Below are 17,483 nucleotides of genomic sequence, written 5' to 3'. Positions count from 1 at the left end.
CCTGGCCGCCAGAGGGCTGGCTCGTGGCCAGCTCTGCATGAACCCCTCCAGCACGTTTCAGCTCCTCGCCTTCTGGTCCCCCAAGAGGCCCACGGGGGCACCGGGCACCAGCCCCCAGCCTGAGAGGGAAGGGGAGGAAGGGGCACATGGCCGAGGGGGGTGGGAAGGGAATGGGGAAAGCCTGGTTCTTCCCTCCAGCCTTCTCTGTGGTCAGACACTGCCCTGATAGTGCTAAAGGGCATTTGGGGAGAACTCAGAGCTGATACGATGAGAAGGACTGATGCTTCTCCCCCAGGTAAGTGCTGGCCAGCTGCGGTCCCCACCAGAGTCGAGAGCAAAGGTGAGTTGGGCAGAGTGTGAGCAGGCCTCAGCTTGGCCATTCTCCTCCTTCATCAGCAGCCAGGGAAGGGTCTAAGGGACAAAATTTAAGGAGGCCTCCCTTCCTCCCCCCTGCCAGCATCCCACAGGTCCCAACCCTGCATTGGCACAGCCCTAAGAGTAGGGCCTTCTTAAATGTTGCCCCCTGCCTCCCGCCCCAAGCCTCTCTGTCTTCGCTTTACCCTTGGCCCTGGCTTCCAGAGGCTGGCTCGCTGATTCAGGAGGACATATCCCTGAGCCTCTAGCGAAGGGTTGGGGCTATATCACTGGCAGCCTCAGGTCTACTGTGCTCACCCTAGGCCCCCTTCCTGCCAGAGATGCAGGAAAAGTCACCTTGCGAAGGAGCTGTTCCTGAGAAAAGCCGATTTGCCCCCAGCCCTCCCCAGAGTCCTCCCTCTGGGGCTTCTGCAGAGCTCGAAGCTGTGGGCTTCTCCCCAGCCTCTCTCAACCGCCTACTCTCCTCCACCTTTTGCCCAAGAAACCAGGTCCAGGGGGCGCCTGGGTGGCTCAGTTGGTTAAGCAGCTGCCTTCAGCTTAGGTCATGATCCCAGGGCTCTGGGATGGAACCCCGCATTGGGCTCCCTGCTCGGTGGGGAGCCTGCTTCTCCCTCTCCCTCTATCTGCCACCCTGCCTACTTGTGCTCTCTCTCTGTCAAATAAATAAATAAAATCTTTAAAAAAAAGAAGCAGCCAGGTCCAGGTCCACACTCAGGCAGGACGAGGCAGGTCAGACCTCTTCCCAAGCCAGTGCTTGAAGCTGAGATGCTGTTCCTGGCATCCTTTGCGGCCCTGAGTTCCTACCCCACCACTCCCCAGGGGGCAAGCAGCTGTGAGGTCCAGGAGGAAAGCGCCGTTCATTTCCCTGCTTCTCAAAGGTGGGAGCCTGGAAGTGGTTCCCAGCTGGTGACCAGTATGTCTTCTCCTGGAGACCTTCCAAGACATATTCCTACAGCCTGGCCAGGGTGGGGGGGTTATTCATTATATTCCCTCCAGTTCTACTAAATGTAGCTGCAGTATCCTAGAGTGGAAACAACATGGGCTTGAGAGTCCAGCAGACCAGCTGATGCTCACTCTGCCTTTGACTGACTAGGTGACCTTGGGCAAGTCACCTAGCCTCTCTGAGCCCCAGTTGACTCATCTGTACCCACATTGCAGACAGACCGTGAAGATTAAATGTCATGACATGCATAAAGACCCCTGTGGGTGGTGGTTATTTTATGTACAGACCACTCTTCTGCCCTGGGGCCCAGATAGTTGGGCAGTGGGGTGGGCAAGGAGGGGCTAGAATAAGGGTAGATTCATAGCACCTATACATGGGTTTCAAGGATTCCCCTTAGATGAGGCCCCCTGGATTCCTAAACCAGGAGGACATTGGCATAGGCAGTAACAGGCCTCAGGAGAAACGATACATCATCTAACCTCCTTATCTTACTGGTGAGTAAACTGAGGCCCAGAGAGTAAACCACTGCCAATAGCCAAATAGCTAGAGGCAGACAGCAGGCTCCAGGACCCTGGTCTGTGCCTCCCAGCCTAGAGCTCTCCTTGTTGAGAACAGAAGGGCAAGCGTGGGACCTCGCTTTATGTCCCTGACCGTGCCCTTCACCCCAATCTTACATCCCAGCAGTCAGGGTGATCACATGCTTGGCCATCAATCCATTGCTTTTGAATAAATACTTTTGAGACTGTCAGATGCCATTTTCTTCCTTCACCAGCCCGGGTCTGATCCACCTGCAGTGAAACTTCTTAAGGGTGTGGAGTTTGTTGTTTGAAACTTCCTTCCAGGAAGTGCCAATCGATTTAGTGGCACATGGCAGGATTCCTTGGTAGATAGCATTTGTTAAAGAAGGCCAGCACAATCTCCTCCATAGGACACAAAACCAGGGCCATATTTACCCAGAGAACACAATCGTCCTTGGGCTGTAGGAACCAAGAGTCTGGTAGACAAGGTAGCCATTCCATGGGCGTCTTTAACCAAGGTGGTAGGCATTTTGGATACCTCCCTCCTTCCTGCAAAAAAATATTTTGTTTGTTATCTAATTTCATCTTTTACAAGCCCCATTAAGTCATTTCCAGCTTGAGACATTTTATAGGCAAGTAGACAGACACAGCCAATATATATGGGAATCCTGGGTAAGAGTTAGAGCCTTGCAAAAAGGTTCAGCCCCAGATGTCACAGGAGCCAAGAAAAAGGTCAGCAGAGGACCCTGGGGCCCGAGGGTCCTTGGTGGAGGTCAGCATTCCCAGAGGGACCAGACCTCAGGTTCAAGAAGGTAGGGCTGAATCCTTTGTGGGGGCGGCAGCCCTCCCTCCCCTGGTCACCCCCAGCATTATCCTCGGCTCCACTCAGGCGCGACTCGGTTTGTCTCCCACACCCCCAGGACGAAGTGGCAGTGGAGACCACCAACCCTCAGCAGAATAAGATGGATAAGTTGATTGAGATCCTGAACAGCATGCGGAACAACAGCAGCGACGTGGATGCCAAGCTCACCACCTTCATGGAGGAGGCCCAGAACTCGACCAACTCCGAGGAGATGCTGGGAGAGATCGTCCGGACCATCTACCAGAAGGCCGTATCTGACCGCAGCTTTGCCTTCACGGCCGCCAAGCTCTGCGACAAGATGGCACTCTTCATGGTGGAGGGGACCAAGTTCCGGAGCCTGCTTCTCAACATGCTTCAGGTAAGCGGACACTGGCAGCTGCGGGCCCCCCGCCCCCGTCCCCACCGCGCCGCGCCCGCCCCTGGGTTATTACTAGAGAGAAGGCTGCTGATTCTGACCACTGTTGAACTTTTCCCAAGTTCCACCCTTGCCCGATTAATTACAGAAAATAAAAAGGCACCCGAGGGCCGAGGGATGTGTGTCCGGATTTGCGTGTGTTTGTGTGAGTCTCCATGGTTACAACGGACCAATATACTTGCATAAGTGCTTCATGTTGAATCAGCCTTTCTTTCCCTCTTTCTCCTTCCATGATAAGAGCGCTGACGCTCGGTCTTAACCCGTCTCTGTGCTTTGACCTCTCTGCGTCCGGGCGGACTCGAACTTGGTGTGGACTTCTCTTTTCCTCCTCCTCTTCCTCCTGCCCCGGACCACCCCCCGTCCCCAGCCCCTGGAGGTGGTGTAGCTGGTGCTTAGGTTTGGTCTGGCTGCCCATACGCTGGGCTTCCTGAGACCACCTTTAAGGCAGAGGGGAAGCATGGAGATCCAAGACCGTCTTGTTCCTCGGTGCCTTCCCACTCAAAATCCCTCCTGAGAGTGTAATCTCGATCCTTTTCATCTCTTCCTCCGTGGGTGCCAGCGCTCAGTGCTGGTTTTATCAGTGTCAGAGGGTAGTGGGCACGGGCGTGGGCGCATAGACTAAGACTGTTCCATCTCGTGAGCTGGAGGCCAGCACCTGCTCTTCTGTCATGGCTGCGGCAGCAGGGGGACTGGCGGCGTCAGGGAGAGGTAGCAGGTGGGACGGCATGGCCACCACGCCTGGGGACCCTTCGCTGTGGAAAAGTCGTCTCTATTCTGACTTTGTACCTCAGACCCCTTGAGATGTGAGCTGAGTTTCCAGTCCAGGTGAGGTAAGACAGGAGCCTGGACGTTCTGAACGCAGAGTTCCAGAACGGGAGGAGAACCCCTGCAGGTCTGTCTGAACAAGGGGGAGCACAAGAGAGGTTATCCAAACCCCAGCACTTCTGAGAGGCCCAGGGGCTCTATCCATAATTATACCCGGACACTAGGCATAAACCAAGGCATGTGGTCACGCCGGTCTTAACCAGCTGGTTCAAAGTCTGCCGTCTCTTCCCCCCAAAACAGGGAGGAGGGAGCCCCCTGTGTGTGCTGCCCGCAGGGCTCCATCCGTGCTGTCCTCCCCTCTTCCTGGGGAGTCTGCTCACTGCAACCTGAGCCCTCGCTGGCCAGCCCGGGCGGCTTCTTTCCAGCCCCAGGCCCCGATCAGGTTCCCATTCCTGGATCGCCCACGCTCCCCTGGTGACGAATTCCCGCATTACCTGAGGGATTTGCACATCGGGCATGTTCCTCACGGGCCGGAATGTCCTGGGAGAGTGTGGAGGGTGGCGGCGGGGAGCAGCCTGTCTGCCACGTACTACCATGCACGGGGGAGTCAGGGACCGATTGGCCTCTGGCTTTGGTTTTTGGTCTTTTTCAGAGAAGGGCCAGGATAGGGCCAGACTTGCAGACAATGGCTGCTAGCTCCAAGTAACCTAGCCAGAGCCAGCGGCGGACAGACATCCAGGGTGTGGGGACAAGACGCACCCGGCGGGGAAGGGCAGCTGGCCGCAGGGTCCGCCCAGGATCCTGCCCGGGTCAGGCATTTCTTCCAACGACCGGTGGTCAGAGCAGCCTTGCCCACAGTGTCCGGCAGGGCATCCATCCTGGGACATGCTCAGCCACAGAAGGGGCTCCGTGGCACACCCGCCTCTCCATCAGCCACAAAGTGGACTGGCTTAGCACAGCAGGAAGGGAACATGTTTGGCCCCGCCGAACTCAACGAGTCCTCTTTGCATCCCCTGGCTAATAACGTCTTGTGGAAGTAGTGTGCCAAGAGACATAGTTTGGCAAACGCTAGCGCAGGGCAAGAGCACTAAATCGAGAGCCGGGAAACAGGGCTTCTCGACCTGATTCAGCAGTCAGCAGCTGGTGCTGGGTCTCTGCTGCTCCCACTGGGAAGGGCTTGGCTTGGCTGCTTGACCCTCCTCCGTGGACCTTACAGGTTGACCCTGCTGGAGATGAGTCAGGGGCCTTGAGGAGGTACCCCACAGGAGCCTCGTCTACCCTCACTTTCCCTGGGCCCTGCCACTGCCGGAAACAGTCCTGGATGCCCCTAGTCCTCAGAACCCCACCACCCCATAGGATGGCTCAATGACGGGTATGACATATGCTTTGGGAGCCAGCCCAGGAGACCCAGCCCGACTGATGCCACCTCGTCTCTGGGGCAGAGGAGGGCTGTCAGACCCACATCTGCCATTTGCCTGGGTAGGGTATTTATGGGTCAGGTACTGAGAAATCTGAATGTCCCCCGTAGGCCCCCACTCACCACCTCCCCAGCGCCTGCAGCCCCAGCTTTTGTGTAAGCTAAGGAGAGAGCCCCTTGAAGGGCTTGAGCTGGACACTCACTTTCAAGCCCTTTGGGCAGGCTGGATATGCTGCCGTGGGGCTGCCTCTAAGCTCCTGACAGACCAACTCCCCGATTACAAGGCTCAGAGGAAGCCAACCCCGTGGGTCTGCTCGGGCCCCCTCGGGCCCTGCTGTCTCTCCCTGGCACTGAGGAGGTGGCAGATTGAAGTCAGCTTTCCAAGCAGCATGATTCGTGGCCATTGACCACCCCAGACTCACAAGGTACAAGAAAAGCAGGAAGTGGACATGGCTCATCAAGCCCCACTTTCCTTCTTCACGCCCACAGGGGTGCCTTTTTGACTTGCCTTCATTTTCTTTTTTTTTTTTTTTTTTAAAGATTTTAATTAATTTTTAGAGAGCAAGCGAGGGAGAAACAGCATGAGAGGGGAGAGGGTCAGAGGGAGAAGCAGGCTCCCCGCTGAGCCGGGAACCCGATGTGGGGCTCGATCCCAGGACCCCGGGATCATGACCTGAGCTGAAGGCAGACGCTTAACCATCTGAGCCACCCAGGCGCCCTTGCCTTCATTTTCTAGCAAACCTGATTTGTGTCCCTCTCCTGGCAGAAAGTCCCCGGCCCCCAGAGGTCTTCCCTTCCCTTTCTCTCTGTGCAGCTCATACTCAGCTCTGTCCTCTCGAGGCCCGCTCCCTCTGGCTCTCCAGCCGGTCACAGCTGGGCTGCTGTCGCCACGTCAGAGGCCCGGCTTAGCGATGCCGGCTGCAACGATGCCAGGGTGTGAACACAGCTCCCAGCGCTGGCTTTGGACGGTGCTCTCCTTGGCCGACTGCTTTTGCTGCCCGGGTTTCGGCAGGGGGACCTGGCAGCATAGGGGGAGAGGGGCAGGCTCTGCTGTAGGGGACACTCTGGCAGAGGCATGCGAGCTGCCTGCCAAGCTGGGGTGCGGAAACTGCGGGGCGGTAGTGGGGCCAAAGGGAGGTCAAAGGGCCTTGAACCCTTGCCAGCCAAAGACTCAGCATTGTCCTCTCCAGGAACCCAGAAACACTGCCCTCATAAGCCGGGACAACACCAGAGCCCCGAGGGTTTCAGTGGACCCATCGCCAATCCCACAGCTCAAAAATGGTCTTCGATTTTTACATCAAAACCAAGTTGTTTTGCCTTTTTTTTTTTAAAGATTTTATTTATTTATTTGAGAGAGAGCGAATGAGAGACAGAGAGCACGAGAGGGAAGAGGGTCAGAGGGAGAAGCAGACCCCCCGCCGAGCAGGGAGCCCGATGCGGGACTTGATCCCGGGACTCCAGGATCATGACCTGAGCTGAAGGCAGTCGCCTAACCAACTGAGCCACCCAGGCACCCCTAAGTTGTTTTGCCTTAAATGTGGGGTCCTTTTTTTACTGTTCTTATAAATAAAATTCCACTTATTAAATGTCTGTTACGCGTCAAGCGTTAGATCAGTGTTTCTCATCAGATCGGTGCTTCTCAAACTTGAATGTGCTTTTGAATCGCATGGTATTTCATTTAAATGCAGTTTCTGGTTCCGTAGTTCTGAGTGCATCCTGAGATTCTCAGGTCTGACGAGCTCCCAGATGATGTGGGCACTGTGGGCCCAGGGACCTGACACTTTGAGTCACAAGGCCTTGTATTGGATGACTGATGGTTTGTGGGTGAGGGGTCAATTTCATAGATGGGCCCACTGAGGCACAGTCTTATTGCTGTGCTTGTCAGACAGGGGGATCCGGCCTGGGAACTCTGAGTTTTAGCCACCGGCTTTTCTGTAGGCCAGTGGTTCTCAGCCTAGCTGCCCGCTAGAATCATATGGAGAGGAGCCTACTGGTGCAGGGGTCCTACTGCGGACCAGTTGAATTAGATTGTCCAGGGACAGCTGGCCATCCTTTGGAAAGATCTCCCCCCACCCCCCACCCCCGCCGGCGCATGATGCTGCTGTGTAGGCAGGTGAACACCGCTTGTGGGGTAGATACTCCAGAGATGCCCCGACTGTGCCACCGTTGTCCCTTAGGAACCAGCGGCCCTGCCTGTCATCCCGGGAGCCAGTCAAGAAATTCTTAACAGGTACGTAGCAGAGTAGTGTGGAGGAAGCAGAGCCTGAGCTGGGGAGCGAACAGAGCAGGAGACATGACAACTGAGACAGTCCCTTCGCCTTGCTCGGCCTGAGGTTCCCCTCTGGGCAGTGAGAAGGCTGTTCTGGACCATCCTGGGGGCCCTTTCTCACATTCCTCGCTACCATTCCGGGGTTCCTCTGGAAGTAGCTCCGCACTAACTAAGTCAACCAAGCGGGAGCCCAGAGTCGCCTCTCCTCACCGCTGGCCCTAGTCCTCTCTGTCCTCGGCTTGTCTCCCCGTGTCCTTTTCCTTTTTCTTGGCCTCGGACATTTGTCGGAGCAGCTATCACGTGTTTTAGGGAAAGGACCTCACTCTGAACCCACGTGGCACGCGTGTGCCAGAGGCTGGGCCACCCGGTAAAGCTGGGGAGGAGGCTGGCTTCACTGCCTGGCTCCCGACTTCACGTTTGCAGGGTCCCACGCCCACTGGAGTGTGTGCCTTGATGCTTTCTGACTTCCAGGAGAATGTGGGGTGCCCAGGACCCCCGGGGGACAGAAGTCACCAAAACTCTTGGCCTTGATCCTCGCCCAGGAATTGCGGGATGATAACGGGGCGGCGGGGAGGTTCCAGCTTCACGAGGCGGGGAAGAATGACTGTGCCTCTTTTTATGGGACCTCTGGAATGAGAGGAATTGGAGGCCTGAGCCCCCTCCGCCCAGCACTGCCCTGTCACCACCCCAGGCCTTCCCCCTGGGTTCCAGCAGTGCTCCTTGGCCGAGGTATGCCTGGTAGGACAAGTTCAAGCCCTCCTTGGTTGAAATGTGCGTGCCCTGTTTAGCCGAGAGGTGTCTGCATCTGAGCTATGTGGAGCGAAGTATTATTAGAGCAAGCATCAGTGTGTCTGTAACTGACCCCAGCTCTCCTTAGCAACTGTTGCCAACAACACATCTAACAGAAGGATGCGATACCTTTTTTGAAAAAAAAAAAAAAAAAAAAAAACAAGTCATCTCAACTCAAGTCGTAAACACAGCAGGGCTGTTGTGGGGGAAAAAAAAAAAAACACGCCAAATCGGAATCTGGCATATGACCAGATTCCAAAATAAATTGCTCTCCACCAGCACCTTCTATAAGATTGTCTCTTAAAAAAAAAAAACTGGTCTCAAGCTAGAGAACAGACAAACTCCTGCGTTTCTGGCTGGGTCACCGGTCAGCACTGTGTTTGGGGCTTTTGATACATGGAAACTCCATTGAGTGGCGTCAGGGCCTGCAAGGGGGTTCTGAGGGGTCTCTGGGAGTGATTTTAACTGTGGGTTTTAGGCCCAGAAGGCGCACTCAAGATCTCCTGGCCTGGCGGCCCCATCAGTACATCAAAAACATAAGATACATCTCCAGGGCTGGTGGGACACATACATCCTACTCTTGCCCCGTTTCTCCCATCCTCTGCCCCCTGTCTTGGTCCCACATTTGCTGGCTTGGGCAGAGGCCCTGGGCCATCCTTCTAACTGCAATTATCAGAGAGAACTTCCTTCTCTCCTGGTTATTGCAAGGTTTCAGGAAAATCAAACCTGTTCCTCCTCACCTACAACCTGGAGATCCTAACTCCCATCTTTTACAGGGAGAGCGGGGAGAGGGGCTAACGTTGATTCTTGGGGTTCTAACCAGCTCTAAATGTAAACTCAAGAGCAGGAGTCCTGGCTGAGTTGGCATCTGACATGACCAGCTGCTAACATCATGACTTGGGCATAGTGGTGCTCAGGAAATGATTGTAAGGGAAGGATGGAACCCTCCATCTTAAGTCTCAGTGCTCCCTTCTGTGTGGTGGGCTCCTCCACTCCTGAGCACTTTGTGTGTGAATGTCAAGACTCTCTCTCTGAGCTGGGTTCCAGGGCAGGAGTCCTTCCCCGTGTTTACAGATGAGAAAAGTGGCTCAGGAAAGCTACAAGCCTTACCCAAAATCACTGGGCTGAATGGAGGCTGTTAGTCCAGCACCCCAAGCTCCTGGCTCCCATGCCCCCCCCCCACCCACCCCCCACCCCCCCGCCGCCCAGATAGGGTGTAAAGGTCAGAAAGTTGGGAAGATCAGGAATCTGTCTCCTGAAGCTGTCAGTGGGGATTCCAAAATCCACCCTTCCAGTATAATCCCACTGTATTTCCAGCAGTCTCGGAGTCTGAGCTTTCTGGGTCAGGGGAGGGCTGAGGGTCTCTGAGGAATCACCTTCACATTTCCGTTGGCTTTATCCAGATGAACCACACAGCTGCTATTCCTGAGGTGAGGTCTGGCTCACCCCCTGGCACCCTCTCTCTGCTCAGACCTCCCTCACTTCTGCACGCCCACCGCTGAGCTGACATGCACTCCAGGCATGGAAACTAATTTTACTGTTGGCCCAAGCCCGGCATACTCAGGGATAGAAGCGCATTGTTCTGTGCATTCCAGAGCCTGAGCAAAGCCCGGGGCTGTACCCACCCCGAGTTCCCCTCCACTGGTTGCTAGAAATCAAGAGGGGATAAAGCAAAGGGCTCCCAGCAATGCAGACCGCTTTCCCTGTGGGCAGACTGTGGATGGCGATTGCAAAGACCCACAAAAGTCTTTTTCTCTTTAAAAAAAAAAAAAAGTTACCCCACCTGCTGGCCGGGGTGCGAGCACCCTTTGAGTCATTATGCCTGCCCGTACTGAAGTCCTTGCCCTGTGAGGTCCATGGGGAGCTGCAGACATATCCCCCCCGAGCATGGGCACCAGCAAGCCTGCCATGGGAGACAGACTGTCCCAAGAGCTTGACCTTCTGCATCAGAGTCCATGGCGGGCACAGCCACTGCGCCAGGGAGAGCCGATGCTTGGCTGCTACCCAGGCTCCTAGTGCACTCTACCAGAACCAGCAGGGACACACTTGTTGCCCACCCTGGCTTTGGAATGAGTGGGTTGTACCTTCTTTCTTCCAGTCCTCATTTCTCCCTTTCAACCAACCCGTTATTGAGCCTTTGCTGTGTATCTTGCCCCATGGCCCAGCCTGCCGATGTGTCATCGCTGCTAATCTGCGCCCCGCTCTGGTCTTCTCCCAGTTTGTGCAGATGGGGGTATTGTCCAGAGTCTGAGTGCTGTACCTGAGGCCCCAGCTGGAAGGTCTCAAAGGCCCCAGGTTTCTCAGATTGTTCAACTGGGGGTGGCATGTGGTGGAGGGAGTGGTGGGAGGTCATGGTGGCTTTCGAAAGTGCTAAATGGAACTTTGGAATGCTGGGTGGGACAGAAGCAGCCCGTGACTTGAACGGGAAAAAAAGCATTTTGAATTTTTAATCGGAAAATAAGCAGAGGAAAGAAAATGATTGTGGACCCTCAGTAAGTCCCAGAAGGAGCCCAGAGCAGCAGGTTGCCCGTTAAGGTTTTCTTGTCGGAGGCTGTGTTCCTTGGCGTCTTGGGAGCGGAGACTGTGTTCTTGTCATCTTTGTGCACCCCGCCCCCCCTACCATGCTAGCACATAGTGGGTACTGGGCCAGCATCAGATGGTCGGGTCCAGGAGCTTCAGTCCAGCGGGGACAAAGGAGCATTGGTGACAGCAGAAGGGGACAGTTCAGCATTCTGCTCCCGCCTGTCTCTGGGCCAGGGGAACTTTACCCGGGTCAGAAATTGTTTCGCCATCACCTGTGTCCCTTGCCAGGCCGTGTCCTCCTCCCCGCATACCCTCACCCCCCACCCCGGCTTCATTTTCCCTGCTAAATCCCCTGAGAGAACTTGGCTGGGGCGCTTCCCTGTCTGAGGCTGCCATGCCGAAGCAGGCACTGTAGATAAGTGGGTTATCGGAGAAGGCCAGCTCGGGTGTCCCGGGCCCCAGAGGGTCACCCCTGGCTGGCTGGCAGCTCACCCCCAGCACCTCCTCCTTTCCCCTTCCCAGAGCCAGGCCAGCAGGAGACAGCAGATCCTCCCCACAGCTCAGCGAGTGGCCGGCCCCCAGCCGCCGCTGGGAATCCGAGCTATGCTAAGCCACTCCAGATCACAGCATCGCTGCCCTGCCCAGGCACGGCCGGCCCAGACAGGGCGCCTCTACCTGCCGTGGCCGCCTCTGAAAAGCTGGCACTGCCTAGGCCGATGGAAAAAATCTCCCTGCAGGTTATGTAACTGCTCACCACCCTGTCCCTGGCTCCCCAGGGAGGCTCCCGGCCACCACCCAGGACGAGCGGCAGTCTCCGGGGAAGGAACGGGATGGTGGAAGGTCATTCCTTCCAAGAGAAGTCAGTAGCCTTGAGTCCCTGTCCAAGGTCTTCCTCTGAACCCAGGGTCCGCAAGGCCCTAAGGAGACTGCTGTTCCCTGTAGCTTGTGGAGCTCAAACGCCTGCCCCAGCCATGTAGCCCAGAAGAGTGAGAAAGGCTTGTCAAGGAACCTGGACTTGGCCGGAGGGGCTGAGAAGGAGAGCGGGAAGGATGGTGTCGTTGTTGGCTTGTTTGGTTTGGTTGGGTTTCTTTGTTTGGCCTTTTATTGTATTGTGATAAAATATATGCAACATAAAAGTTACCATTGGAACCACGTGTAAGCACGTAACTGAGTGGCACCAGGCACAACCACAAGGTTGCAGCGCCTCTGCCACCATCCACCCCTGGGACCTCTCATCATCCCGAACAGAAGCCCCATAGCCGCCAAACAATAGCCCCCCAGCCCCTCACCTTCTGTCTCCATGACTCTCGTGCTCTGCACATACCGCACATGTGTGGATTCATAAGATAGTTGTCCTTGTGTGTCTGGCTGATGTCACTTAGCAAAATGGTTTCAAAGTTCCTCCATGTAGCACCCGTCGGAATGTCATTCCTTGTCACGGCTGAATAATATTCCATCGTGTGGATCTGCCCATTTTGTCTCTCCATCCATTCATCATTGGACACTTGGGTTGTGTTCTCCTTTGGCTATTGTGAGTCACACCGCTGTGGACGTGCACATACAAGTATCTGTTTGGCCCCTTCTTTCCGTTCTCGTGGGTATATACCTAGAAGTGGAATTGCTGAATCACATGGAAATTCTACTTTTAACTCTTTAGGAACTGCCAAACTGTTTTCCGGGAGATCGTTTTTTTTTTTTTGTTTTTTAAAGATTTTATTTTATTTATTTGAGAGAGAGAGAATGAGAGACAGAGAGCACGAGAGGGAGGAGGGTCAGAGGGAGAAGCAGACTCCCTGCCAAGCAGGGAGCCCGATGCCGGACTCGATCCCGGGACTCCAGGATCATGACCTGAGCCGAAGGCAGTCGCTTAACCAACTGAGCCACCCAGGCACCCTGGGAGATCGTTTTTTGATGGGGGAGATAAAATGAGCCAAGATCCAAAGAAACAATGCAAGTAAGGGACAGTGGGGACACCACCTGGCCTGGCATCAAGGGTGTAAGTGGAGAGTTGGAGGAAGTCCATAAGATGAAACGAAAGGGTTTGGGCTTCATGGAGTAGGACCAGAGAGCCATTGTTGGGTCTTGAGTCGTAGCATCCCAAGGTTAACTAAAAATCAGAGAATGGTATGGACCGAAGGATGGATCTATAGATTACCCATCCAACCCTTTCATATTGTAGATGAGAGACTCGAGGCCCAGGAAGGTTAACAGAAGCCAGGCTTCAGGAAGACACGTATGATGGGTTATAGGATGTTATGCTCGGAAATCTCTTAGGTAAGAGAACCAGGAGTTCTGGGTGAGCGCTCCCCCTCGCCGTCCTGCCCCCGTACCTGCGTGCATTGGCTGTGCTCTGGATGCCTGGTGTGGACGAGAGTGACTAACCCGAAGTTAAGGAGTGTGGGAGTGGGGCAGAGAGGGTTGAGGGGATGGAAGGAGGATGACAGGACAACGATGTAAACAGCCAGCAAGAGTGTCACGCTTGTCTTAAACTTGCTGCTTTCAGGGCAGCTGGCTTCCATCTCCCCAGACAAATAAGAGGTCCTCATAAGTGGACAGAAGTCTTCCCAGCTCCCCTCTGGGTGGCTACTGAGCAGTCACTAGGCATCCCAGGATGCAGAGTGCAATGCAAGGAGCCCTGGGGAAGCCGCCTGACTCACAGATCATCCCTCTGTTAACAGTCCCCACTAGGACTGAGCACATTCCAGAAAGGTGCCCACCATGTGTGTGCATGCCTGGATCGTGTGCAACCAAGTGCCACCACGCTACTGTATGGTGCCCAGCTCGGCCTCAGAGCAGGGGTGATACCAAAGGAGGGCGGAGCATAGGCAGTATCCAGGGATGGCTGGGCTCCAGCTAAAGCTGATGAACGTCTCTCTGTAGTTGGGATAAGTGCATTCTTGCACCGCTGCCTATAAATCAGAGCCCCACCTGCTGGACTCATACTTACCATTGACCCCCATCAGGCCATTGCATTGCTCTGGGTGCTGAGATACCCCTGATTAAAGGAATAGTATGTCTAATGCATTGTGTAAGCCAAGTCACTTGGAATCCTGCGTGTGGGCCACAGGGACTGCCACGTGGCAGAAGAAATCATCGCTGAAGCCCAGCGTCCAACCCCGACCTGGTCCAGTGTCTAACCCTGGTTCTGGTAACCAGTCAGCTGGCGACTTTGGGCAGATCGTGAATTCTAGCTGCCCTCCACTTACTCTCCCATTAAATGGGGGTAATAATACCTGGGTCCAACACCCGCTTACCCCACAGACATAATCATTGTTAGAATTTGTCAGAACACGTATCATTTTGTCTGTGTCCTCTTGGGGGAGGAACTTCTGAATTTCATAAAATCATGTTTTTCCCTTTGCCCTGATGAATCCCATTCATCAAGGTTCCTAGGAGAGCCCCCCTCTCCCGACCTTCTACAAACCCAGGGGCCACCAACTTGTACAACTAGAACTTGGGATTCGGATGTGGCATTGTGAATAGCCCTGAGATCCAGCTGCAAGGAAAGCCCTCACAGGGCCTTGGGGCTGGCGTGGAGGCCCTGCTGGGTGCACCATGCTCAGCACTATTAAACCCCAGTGAAGCAGGGGCACTGGCCTCTACCAGACAGAAGCCTGCTGGAGGGGCAAGGCCAGCTCAACCAGAGAGCAGTTTAGGAAAGTCAGAGAAGGGGGCAAACCCTTTAAGTGCTAGCAGCTGGGGAAGGCTTCCTGGAGGAGGCGGCATGAAAGAAGAGGCAGGATTTGGGGAGCCAGAGGAGAACAGGAGGAAGGATCCAAAGCAAAGGCTTATAGATGAGGGGAGCCTGTGGGGCGCAATTGTGTGGGGGAGCCTGGCGGGATGAGGCAGGTGGTACTCTGAGAGCCTTGGCTGAGGGTGTCTGGGAAGCATCGGGGCTCCGCCAGCGTCAGCAAGCCCTGGTGTGAGGCTGCCCAGCCAGGCGGTGACCCCAGGCCACAGTCACCACACTGGCCCTTTCATCTGCTGGCACTTGCTTCTCGCCATTGCAAGCCAAGATGGTTTTAATCCAGACCTACAACTTCTCCTTGGGCAAGGGGCAGGGAGGGCCGCTGCATCTGGGGCCCCGGCCAGCCTGCTGGGGGGCCCGGGACACCAGGGTGTCACTGAGGGAGACGGTGGGGGGCCTGGCAGTCGAGGGCAGGGCCCCAGGTTCCGACCTCACGTGACTCACTCAGCCCCTCCTTATGGATCGGCTACTCCAGGGAGCAGGCTGGAGGTGGGTGCCCACATGCTTCTCTCTGTGCAGACACCCAGCGCCACGCTGTCTTCTTGCCACCCCCTCTTGCCACAGCCCGTTAGCCCACAGGGAACCAGAAGCAGGGCTGTGTGTGAGGCCGTGGGGCCGGCAGCCTCACAAAGCCTCACTGCTCTGCTCTTACCTCCCTGTCCTCCCCCAGGACATATTTTCTGACCTGCCTCAAGGGATAGAACAGGAGACAGACGTCTGAAGCCAGTGTCTGGCCTGGCTCCCCCCACTCTGGGCCTCATGGTCCTCCTGTGGTCTGGGGGTCGGCCTCCCCACGGGGCAGCGGGGCTCCTGACTCCTTCTGTCTGGCTCCCTCAGCCCCTTGGGCACCTTGGGCTTGTGAAGGTTGCGTGGGGATGCAGGACCAAGGAGAGCCTGGAAAATACTTGGGAGTTGCCTAGGTGTGGGAAGAGAAGATGGGGACTTGCTCAGGAGGGGATTTGAAGGTGTGGTAGAAGAGGTCCCGAGGCTCTAGCCGGCTGGGTTCTAGCTCCTGCCTGGCATTTCTCTAGCTGGGTGACCTCGGGCCAGTCCTCCCACCCATCTGGTGGCTTCCTCACCTATAAAATAAAGGGGTCAGAAGGGCTATTTCCAAGTGCCTACCAGCTCTGTGTCTGTCATTCTAGAGCAGACACGCGGGGCACACAGAGTGCATGGTAATTGCCCACTGCTGACTGATTGGTCAGTGGGTTCACCAGTGAAGAGCAGACCCCAGCAGACCCTGGCAGACGCCTAGGGGGTGTGGATGGGGGGAGGTCTGCAGTGCAGTCCTCTCCTCCCTGCCCTCCTGCCTGGTCTGTGGAGTCCGTGCCCGCCTGTGGGTAGAGCGGCCTGCAGGGGGCGCCAGCACGCAAGGCTGGCCTCACCTGCCCGCAGGCCTCTCCTGGGCCAACCCAACATCTTGGCATCCCTGGGGGTTTTCCCACTGGGAAGACTGAAGCCACATGATGGTAGTTCTGCCACAAAGCCACCCTCCCGTGTGCAATTTCCAGCCCCTCAGGGGCCCCAGTCCTGAGTCCAGCAGCCTCAGTTTGAGGGCCCCTTCCAGGCGTCTGCGGCAAGCCAAGAGAGCGCTCACTCCGCCAGTGTCTGGGTGTTCCTATCAGGTGTCTAGCTGGAGGCCCCTTTCCCCTCCCTTTTAGTCGGGCAGTCGCTCTGCAGGCATTCGGGGTGCACTGGCTGAGAGCAGATACTGGGCGCCCTGGGTACCTTTAGAGATTTGTGAGGTGCATGTTAATAGTCCCATTCTACGCATGGGTAAAGAAAGTTCCAGAAAACTTAGGAAATACACCTGAGGTCACACAGCCAGTCAGTGAAGAAGCAGAACAGGACCCTAGTCCCCCAGTGCCCTGCACCCCTGCCTCCTCAGGATGTGCACCACCTGAGTGCCTCTGTTGGCTGAAGTGTATTTGTGTTTAGGGGCAGGGTGGGGGCAGGTATAAGGTGACAGGTGGCAGGGGATGAGCTAGGGAGAGACCTTTGAATGACAGTGCGACCAGAGCCTCTTCCCTGTAGACTAAACAGGAGCCGAGTGGTCTCCTCGCTGTCATCTCATGACCAAAAGCATCGAGACAGTTTCCAGACCAGAGCTCAGGGGTCCCCTGCTCTCTGCCTGTCTCAGTGGGGGCCGGAGGCAGGGGTGCCCCTCTCCACCAAGCTGCGGACAAGCAGCAAGGTGGCTCCTGGTTGTCCCAGCCAGCCTCAGCCTCTCCTCTGTGGCCGTCCCCACGATTGCTCTCCAGCCTGTCACCCTGGTGATTCATGAAAAGAGACAAAGAGAAGAAGAAAACTCAGTTCGGTTTGATTTGTCCCTGTAGGACGGCCCTAGGGGCTAGAGGCCGCAGCTCTGGGTAAAAGTGGGTCCTGTCGAGTGGGCGCCCACGGCGCCCCTGGGTTGGCAGCCCCCTGCGGTCGGGTGGCAGGCCGAGGCTCCTGTGTCAGGCCCCAGCAACGGAAGCCTGGAGGAAGTGGGTCATGTCTCTGATGGGGCCTTGGGCCTCTGTCGCCTGTCTAGGCTGGAGGAAGGGGTGGTGGGACCTTTAACGGGTCCCTTCCTCACTAGTCATCAAGCCTGAGAGGACAGGACCTGAGACCTGCAAAGGGAAAAGGAAAGAGAGAGAGAGAGAGAGCGCCTGCATGCTGTCTCATTTCTAATGCTCTGAAGTATGAAGAAGTGAGGACCCAGGGGTGTGAGCCGAGGCAGTCTGGGTTGCTCAATCCCAGAGGAGCCCTTCTAAGGTTTCCCCGGCACGCAGCCCAGAGTGTCACCCCAGAGAAAGAGCCACGCTGTGAAAAGCTGTCTTTGCTGCCACTGCCATGCCTTTTCCTTTTTTTTTTAAA

General features: G+C 55.8%; 1 protein-coding gene across 8 annotated transcripts in view; it reads left to right on the top strand.

Moving 5' to 3' along the window:
• CTIF (cap binding complex dependent translation initiation factor) overlaps positions 1-17,483 on the top strand; it is a 290,106-nt gene that overhangs the window by 197,329 nt on the left and 75,294 nt on the right. For 6 of the 8 annotated variants that reach the window (XM_034995952.1, XM_034995945.1, XM_034995947.1 and 3 more), the window contains 2 exons: positions 296-340; positions 2,757-3,056. In XM_034995952.1, the coding sequence (XP_034851843.1) occupies positions 296-340; positions 2,757-3,056 (345 nt within the window). The remainder of the gene's footprint in view (positions 1-295; positions 341-2,756; positions 3,057-17,483) is intronic. The other 2 variants (XM_034995950.1, XM_034995949.1) reach the window with 1 other exon arrangement.

This window comes from Mirounga leonina, unplaced genomic scaffold (assembly GCF_011800145.1).
Source record: "Mirounga leonina isolate KUSES-001 unplaced genomic scaffold, KU_Mleo_1.0 Mir_93, whole genome shotgun sequence".
In the NCBI taxonomy this organism is placed as follows: domain Eukaryota; kingdom Metazoa; phylum Chordata; class Mammalia; order Carnivora; family Phocidae; genus Mirounga; species Mirounga leonina.
The sequence above is the reverse complement of the archived record's forward strand: the minus strand, read 5'-3'. Positions and strand labels throughout refer to the sequence as shown.